Source organism: Bubalus kerabau, chromosome 4 (genome assembly GCF_029407905.1).
Source record: "Bubalus kerabau isolate K-KA32 ecotype Philippines breed swamp buffalo chromosome 4, PCC_UOA_SB_1v2, whole genome shotgun sequence".
Taxonomy (NCBI): domain Eukaryota; kingdom Metazoa; phylum Chordata; class Mammalia; order Artiodactyla; family Bovidae; genus Bubalus; species Bubalus kerabau.
This window is the reverse complement of record NC_073627.1, coordinates 41,528,319-41,536,462: the sequence shown is the minus strand read 5'-3', so window position 1 is coordinate 41,536,462 and position 8,144 is coordinate 41,528,319. Positions and strand designations below refer to the sequence as shown.

Here is an 8,144-nt window from a genome sequence, read left to right as displayed (position 1 = left end):
AACCGGATGTGCAGGTCAATATTTACCAGAAGAGAAGGCAACTGGAACAGTGGTTGGCTGAGAGCAAAGGTCCTGGTGGGAGGGGAGGGCTCAGCTGGGCTGGCTGGAGCGGGGCAGAGCGTGGGAGCACCAAGCGGGCCGGAGGGAGGTTGTGTACAGCAGTGAGGAGCCTGCAGAGGTAAGGGCAGGGGGGTGCCTCAGCCTGGAGCTGCCCACCTTGCTGAGGGGTCTGGGCTGAGTTTATTCAGGAGGTTTGTGACTTCCCAACCTCCTGAGATGATGAGGGGCCAAGGTCGGGGCTTTCAAGGGGAGTCCCTCTGGGAAATGAAAAACTAGAGGTCTTTTTCTTGGCAGGAAGATTAAAAAACCCAGGTCGGAGACTGGGGCCCTGGCCAAGGGTCCTTGTGTGGGACGCGGAGGGGGCTAGGGGTGAGAGAAAGACGCTTGAGATGGGGGTGTGTGTGAGACCCACTCCGGGGCCAGGCCGAGACCTGCCCATCCCCACCGGTCATCCTGGCTTCCCGGAGTCAGCCTGGGGCTAGAGCGGGGCCGAGGCCTGTGTTTTCCGTAAGTCCAAAGGTGGCTCTGGCCACAGTCATTCATTGGGCTCAGCCGTTGGGTCAATAAGGCCAGTCTCTGGCCCAGCTCCCCACCCCTGCTGAGACCACAGGCCAGCCCACCCTTGTGGACAAGACCAGGCCAGCCAGAAAGAGGGGTTGGATTGGAGCTCTGGAGAGGGAATTCCAGTACGGAACAGGCTTCAGGACAGGCCTCCCAGAAGACGGGCCTTGGGAGGCTGACAAAAGCCATCGCTGCGTGCTGGCCCGTGCAGTCAGGGCTCACCAAGACCAACTTAGGTTGGTCTCCACAATACACGTGGGAGGAGGAAGGGACTTTTGCCACCATTTTACAAGATAAAGCAGAGCCCAGAGAGTTTAAGGGACACGTCCTGGGTCCTCTGCCAAGAGGCGAAGCCTGGATTCAAACCCAGGTCTGACTCACAACTCCCAGCCTTGAGAAGTAGGGACTTTTTCCGTTTGGGTAATATTTTCTGCCATGAACCAAAACACCTTCAGGACATACAGTGTAAAAACCAGAAAACACAAAGGGGGAAGAAAGTACTTCGGGAGAGAGTTCGAGCAATTCACAGCTCAGAGAGACACGCTGTGGGCGTGGGTACTGCTGCTGGCGTTGTCCCCTCCGCAGTGGTGGCTCAGGACTCCAGCTGCCCGTGAGCCTGTGGGTGGGATTCCTCGGCGGGTGCGGGGGTGAGGTAGGAACAGAGCCTTCCCGTCCTGCACAGGAACATGGCGCTGCTCTGGGGGCTCCTGGCGCTCAGCCTCTCCTGCCTGTCAAGCCTGTGCTCAGCGGTAAGCCTGGGCCGAGGTCTGGGTGGGGCAGGGCGCAGCTCTGGGAGAGGTCGAGGGTCTTGGGGAAAAAGGTGGGGGGGGGGGGGGTGCTGGGTTGAGGGAGGTCTTGGCTTCAGGGGTTCCCTCTCCTCTCCCCCTCCCTCTCTCAGCAGTTCTCTCCTGTGAGCACCATGGAGCCCTTGGATATGCAGGTACTGGGGAATGAGAGGCAGGACAGGGAGGAAGGTCCCCAAGGGCCTCTCCTGTGGCTGGAGCTGGGTAGGGGGCTGCAGGAAGGGCTGCTCTCCATCTGCTTCCTCCTTCCTTCAGCTAATGAGCGGGCAGGCCCAGCAGAAGCTGCCCCCACTTTCCCTCCTCAAGCTGGACAACCAGGTACAATCAGGTGGGGCTGGGGAAGAGTGGGCGGGACCCGCGGGAGGAAGGCAGATCTGAAATGCAAGGAAACAGGGAGGGGAGGGTGGCAGTGAGGCTGAGGCCTGAAGGCAGAGGATGGGAGGGACCTGAGGGAGGGACCTAGCCCCCAGAATGCCGTCGCCCATTGGGACAAGGCCCTGCTATCACCAGTACAGGGGCTTTGAAGGAGATCTTCAACAGAGCTGACCCCTTGACCCCAATGCCCCCCACCCCATCTGTCCCTGCAGGAGCCAGGTGGCCAGATTGCCCCGAAGAAGGCCCCAGAAGACTGCAAGTTGTCCCCAACCCCGGAGCAGACACGCAGGCTGGCCCGGGCCATGATGACCTTCACCACAGACCTCTTCTCCCTGGTGGCCCAAAGCTCCACCAGTCCCAACCTCATCCTGTCACCTCTGAGTGTGGCCCTGGCACTGTCTCACCTGGCACTAGGTACTGGGGCAGCAGACCAGGAGACCAGGTGCAGACCAGGAGAGCTAGGAGGCCAGAAGGAACTCGCCTCCTTCCCCAGAGCTTACTAGTGGGCGCTTCCTCCATCAGGGTCCCTTGAAAGTTTGTTAAAAACACAGACTCATATCTCCGTGAATCAGAGTCTCAAGGATTGGGCCCAGGATGGGCCTCTGGTGATTTTTATGCACGAGTCTGGCAGTTCTAGCGTCTCTTTTGGACTGGAGGGTCTCATGGTGGGACAGAGTCCAGAGAGGGAAGGCGATGAAGTGAGGTCACCCAGACTAGCAGCAGCGGAGATGGAAGTAAAACTTGGGTGTACTGACCCTCAGGAGGTGGGAGGAGACAGTGTGGTCTCGCGGGCATTTGTAGATGTTCAAGGAGGACAGGAGGACTTCCCTGGTGGTCCAGCACTTAAGACTCTGCGCTTCCATGGCAGGGGACATGGGTTCGATCCCTGGTCTGGGAACTAAGATCCTGCAATGCTGCAAGGCACAGCTCCCACCACACACACACAAAAAAAGAGGGTTAGGAAAATACGTGGGGGTGGGAATGCCCACTGCTGCTGTGTCCTCCCCGCTCAGGTGCTCAGAACCAAACGCTGCAAAGGCTGAAAGAGGTGCTGCATGCAGACTCAGGGCCCTGCCTCCCCCACCTGCTCAGCCGCCTCTGCCAGGACCTGGGGCCTGGGGCTTTCCGGTTGGCTGCCAGAATGTATCTGCAGAAAGGTAGGTGTGGGTGGGGGTAGACACTGCCTAGGTAGCTAGGTAGTGCTCTGGGGTGGACAGGGTGAGGAAGATGGGCGTGGGCTCAGGCAGTTGGTTGGAACGCTGGTGGCTCTGGAGCCCAAGTCCTGGCAACAGCCTGCGTTCCCTTCTGTGTAGGATTTCCCATCAAAGAGGACTTCCTGGAACAATCAGAACAGCTCTTTGGTGCAAAGCCCATGAGCCTGACGGGAATGAAGGGGGAGGACCTGGCGAACATTAACCAATGGGTGAAGGAGGCCACGGAGGGGAAGATCGAGGATTTCCTCTCAGATCTGCCAGATGACACAGTGTTGCTTCTCCTCAATGCCATCCACTTCCAGGGTGAGCTCCTCCCCTTCTCGGTCCCCACCTGCAGCCCCTACCCCTGCCCTGCAGGCATGCTTTGTTCTGAGGGTCCCTCCTTCTCCCCAGGGCTAGGCTGGGAGGCGGTGGAGATGGTGGGAGATAGGTCGCAGTGTTGCTGGGAGGAGGCCCAGGAACTGGATGGGGCTTTCGTGGAGAGTTCCCTAAGAGGAGCACATGGCAAGCCACTCCAGTATTCTTGCCCGGAGAATCCCAAGGACAGAGGAGCCTGGCGGGCTACAGTCCATGAAGTCGCAGAGAGTCGGACATGACTGAGCGACTAAGCACAGCACAGTCCTAGGAGTAGTGGTAATAGTAGTAGGCGTTAGTCACATCCAGCTCTGTGAGAGCATGGACTGTAGCCCGCCAGGCTCCTCTGTCCATGGGTTTCTCCAGGCAAGAATACTGTCTTCAGAGCATCGTCCCAATTTGGGAACTGAACCCAGGTCTCCTGCATTGCAGTCAGATTCGTTACTGTCTGAACTATAGGGAAGTCCTCCCTAGGAGGAAATGAAGTCTAAAAAAACCTGGGGTAATGGGGGGATTTCCTGGGAGCAGAGCAGGGTAGGGGGAATGAAAGCCCAGATTCTGCAGTCGCTCCAGAGAAGACACCTCAGATCACCTGGGTATATCACCTGGCACACCACTGCCTGGGGCCTTACCCTCCAGCTTTTGTCCCTTTAATGGGTTCTGGGTGGGACGGGGAAGAGGCTAGTGGTGTAGACCCTACCTTGGTCCCAGTCTAAATGGCCCTGCCCTCTGTTGGATGCAGGCTTCTGGAGGAGCAAGTTCGACCCGAACCTCACACAGAGAGATGCTTTCCACCTGGACGAGCAGTTCACGGTGCCGGTGGACATGATGCAAGCCCTCACGTATCCGCTGCACTGGTTCCTGCTGGAGCAGCCTGAGATCCAGGTTACCCCTGACTGCTCAGGCCGGGCCTGGGTGCTGGGAGGTGGGAAAGGAACTGTGCAGCTGTGGACCACCATAGGGCTCAACAGTGCACCCCACCTTCCTTGCAGTCTTGTCACTGGGGCAGGTGGCTCTGAAAAGTCTCGTTGGGCCCTCACCCAGGGGGACTGAGACTCGAGTCTCTTTGAGGTTCATTCCTTGGGCGTTAGTTGTGTGCAGACTCTGTCCCAGGCGCTGCAGTTCAGTGGAGAACAAGGAAAACCAAATCCAGGGAAGACGCACAGTGCATGGGCAAGCATAGATCAACAGGATAATTTCAAAGAATGGGGGGAGGTATTTTAGCTAGAGTGGTCAGAGAGCCTTCTTTGAGGAAGAGACATTGTTGAGGCCCCTTTGGCTAAGGGGATTCATTTCAAGGAACTGTGGGTTGTGGGGCGGCACAGGCCCTCAGCAACCTGAAGCCTTTGAGATGCGACTTGAGCTCTCGCATGCTCCTTAGAAAGGAGGGTCTGATTGGGATGGCTTGGTCAGCTTCCTGATAGACCGTTCTGATTAGAGAGAGTGCTATGCCGTGTATCTCAGGTGCAGCCTCCCATGCTTCTAGCCTAAACATGGTCCCTGGGCCAGTTAACTGAGGTGGCAGTGTTGGTTAATTTCACAAGGCCGTGACTGAGAGGGGCTGTGGGCAAGGCGGGTCCCCTGGAACAGTGTCCCAGCCTCTCTCCAGTTCACTCTGACATGTGGACCATCTGATTCACCTCCCTACCAGGCTGTGTCCTGCCCACACTTCCTTTACCCTTTAATTTTTAAAATTTTTTGTCTGTGCTACATGGCATGTGGAATCTCAGTTCCTCAACCTGGCATTGAACCTTTGTACTGGAAGCGTGAAGTTTTAACCACTGGACCACTAGGGAAGTCCCTTCCTTCATCCTTTAGTCTCCATCCTTTGCCCTCCTCGGCCCTCCTCTTCCTCGCACCCTCTGCAGGCCGGCCCAGGCAGCCAGATGCTGGCACTCCCCCTCCCACCGCAGGGGTTCTGCCCCCTGGGTGCTCTGCCTGGAGGCCGAGGGGTCACATCCACTAGGGTCCGTGGAGCCCAGTGCTTTTCATCCTTCTTGAGCTGCAGAAACACCCATTCACATGAAATCTTACCCCAAATCACAGTATAAATAGGCAGCCAGGCAAGTCACTGTTGGAGGAGAAGGGAGTAGAGAGGGTACCCCCCTCCACCAGGGAAACCTGGTCAATTGTACACAGGGAGGAAGCGAGAGGTGTTCACCGGGAGTTCCTCATCCCGAGTCACGGGCTGGCTGGCAGCAGAGGAAGAGAGAGAAAACCACCATTTATTGAGTGAGCACCGCCTATGTGCAAACACTCTGCTAGAAGCTTTAACAGTGTATCTCTTTCCATCACATGTCAGCTGGCAGTGTGGGCAGGTAGTGTCACTCTGCCCATGAGGAAGTGGAGGCTCAGGGAGGCCCCTCTCCCCGACACACCTGTGAAGGATGGGCTGTGTCATAAGGGATGCTGGCCCAGCTCCCACCTGGGCCTGGGCGCTTTCTGGCCCTCATGGTGTCTCCTTCCCCTGTCTGTAGGTGGCTCATTTCCCCTTTAAGAACAACATGAGCTTCGTGGTCCTGATGCCCACCCGCTTTGAGTGGAACGTGTCCCAGGTGTTGGCCAACCTAACCTGGGACATCTTGCACCAGCCCCTGCTGCGGGAGAGGCCCACCAAGGTCCAGCTGCCTAAGCTGCGTCTCAAATACCAACTGGACCTGGTGGCCACCCTCAGCCAGCTGGGTAAGGAGGCTGGGCATGGGACAGCCCCCCACTCAGGCTAGGTGGGGTGGGTGAGGAGGAAGTTTCCAGCTGGCAGGTCAGAGTCAGAGCTAGCCTTGTGTCCTGGACTTTTCTGGGGCTTGGGGAGGTGAAAACCTTTGGATCCTCTCTCCTGGGGAGGGGTGCATGGCCTGGCCATTGAGGGCCTGCTCTGCCCAAGACTGAGCACTGTAAAGAATCCTGAATGGAAAGCCAGAGTGGCACATGAGCCTCCCTGGCTCCCCTGCAAGAGGCACGGGAAGCCCACCATGTACAAGGAGCTCAGTCTTATGGGGTGGACAGGTGAGGAATCAAGTACTTAGAATTCAGCATAAGTGCTAAGATAGAAGGCTTCTCTCCAGTTCACCTGGGAGAACACTGAAAAGGCACCAGGCACCTATCTGGACTTTGGGGCAGGCAATCAGGGAAGGCTTCCTGGAGGAAGGGGCCTTTAAGCTGATACATGAAGGTTAAACAGGAGTTAACCAGCCCTCTGTGAGTTCAAGGTGTTCCCTGACCAGGATGCCAGACACCCTTCCAGGCAGGTCCAGGCAGCCTGTGGGGCAGAAGGCAGCTCTGACCAGCCATCTGCTGCCCTGGGGCAGGCCTGCAGGAGTTATTTCAGGCCCCGGACCTGCGTGGGATCTCCGATGAGAGGCTGGTGGTGTCCAGTGTGCAGCATCAGTCGGCGCTGGAGCTCAGCGAGGCCGGCGTGCAGGCGGTCGCGGCAACCAGCACGGCTATGTCCCGCATGTCCCTATCCTCCTTCATCGTGAACCGCCCCTTCCTCTTCTTCATCCTTGAGGACAGCACGAGCCTGCCCCTCTTCGTGGGCAGTGTGAGGAACCCCAACCCGGGCGCGCAGCCGGAGCGCAAGGAGCAGCAGGACTCCCCCGACGGCAAGGACTCCTTCAAGGATCACAAAGGCCTCCCCCGCGGAGACAAGCCCTTCGACCCAGACTTGAAACTTGGGCCACCCTCGGAAGAGGATTACCCTCAGCCTAGCAGCCCCAAGTGAGGGGCTGTGGCCTCCATCATCCCGAGTCTCTGCTTGGACCAACCTCTCAACTCATGTGACTCTTTCCAAAAACAGCTTTGTGGGATTGGGGCTGGGGGCCTAGGGAGGGCAGTCTGGGAGAGGGGAGGAAGGGAGCCGTTCTCTTGTCTCCTCTTGGGGAGTTTGGGATGGGGTGGCGCTGGGAGGAGGGCAGGCATCAGGGAACCATGGGCCTCGGTCCCACATCGCTTCTTCCAAAGAGGCCCAGAGGGTGTCCTGGTTTGGGGCTCAGACAGAGGGGCAGCGGTGGATCATTTTGTCGGGAAGGTAGGTAGTTTATTCCCTAGGGCAGCTGTGTGCCTCCACACTTGTTTACCAGAGAGGGAGGGACAGGGAGGAGGGGACACCCTGGCCGAGGAGAGGGGGCGGCTGTCTTGAGGTTGCACAACACGGGTGGAGGTTGAGCTCCCTGCACCACTGCCTCCTGAGCTGCCCAGGGCCCACCAGCCTCCCGCCCACTGTCACCTCAGTCTCCCCGCTGGTCCTTGGAGGTACCAACACTGCCAAGACTCCTCTTCTTCCTTCTCCCCTCTGCCCCCTCTGTGCTGCGTCTCAGTGGCTGAGAGGGTGGGGAAGGGGGGGCATTAGCTGCCGAAGGCTCTTTTGTAAAGTTTTTGTAGTGATTTTTACGCCACCTGAATAAAGAATGAATGGGCCTGTCTGCTTTGATGTCATTGTTTGGGGTATGGGTGGGAGCACGGGGTGCTGGGGGAATGCGGGAATGAGGCTACCGAGCAGACGTGAGGAGAACCAGGCTGGGCTCCGGGGAGCAGCCCTCTCCGTGCCACGTCTGGCCTCTGGCCACTCTCCAGCCCTTGTCCAGCGCGCAGGCCCTCTGACCTTGCCAGCCTGGCTCTGCTCTCAGCCTGGTCCTCTCTCCGGGCCTCAGGCAGCCGGCAACAAAGGTGGCCCAGAATAGCGCCAGCCTCCTGGTCTGGGAGAAGAACTGGCAATTAGGGAGCTTGAGGAATTTCTAATTACACGCCGGCCCCCTCTGTCAGGAGCTGGCGCCTGCCAGCC

General features: G+C 58.3%; 1 protein-coding gene across 2 annotated transcripts; it reads left to right on the top strand.

The window, feature by feature from the left end:
* The first annotated feature begins 110 nt into the window (after positions 1-110).
* Positions 111-7,785, top strand: SERPINF2 (serpin family F member 2). 2 transcript variants are annotated; one of them, XM_055580104.1, is made up of 10 exons: positions 111-178; positions 1,304-1,370; positions 1,520-1,561; positions 1,680-1,742; positions 2,012-2,213; positions 2,813-2,956; positions 3,113-3,316; positions 4,110-4,252; positions 5,845-6,049; positions 6,673-7,785. In XM_055580104.1, exons 2-10 carry the CDS (start codon positions 1,308-1,310, stop codon positions 7,083-7,085), a joined length of 1,479 nt encoding a protein of 492 aa, XP_055436079.1. In that variant the 5' UTR covers positions 111-178; positions 1,304-1,307; the 3' UTR covers positions 7,086-7,785. The 2 variants fall into 2 exon arrangements, with proteins under 2 accessions (XP_055436079.1, XP_055436080.1); XM_055580105.1 differs by having other exon boundaries at positions 112-178; positions 1,523-1,561.
* Positions 7,786-8,144: the final 359 nt, after the last annotated feature.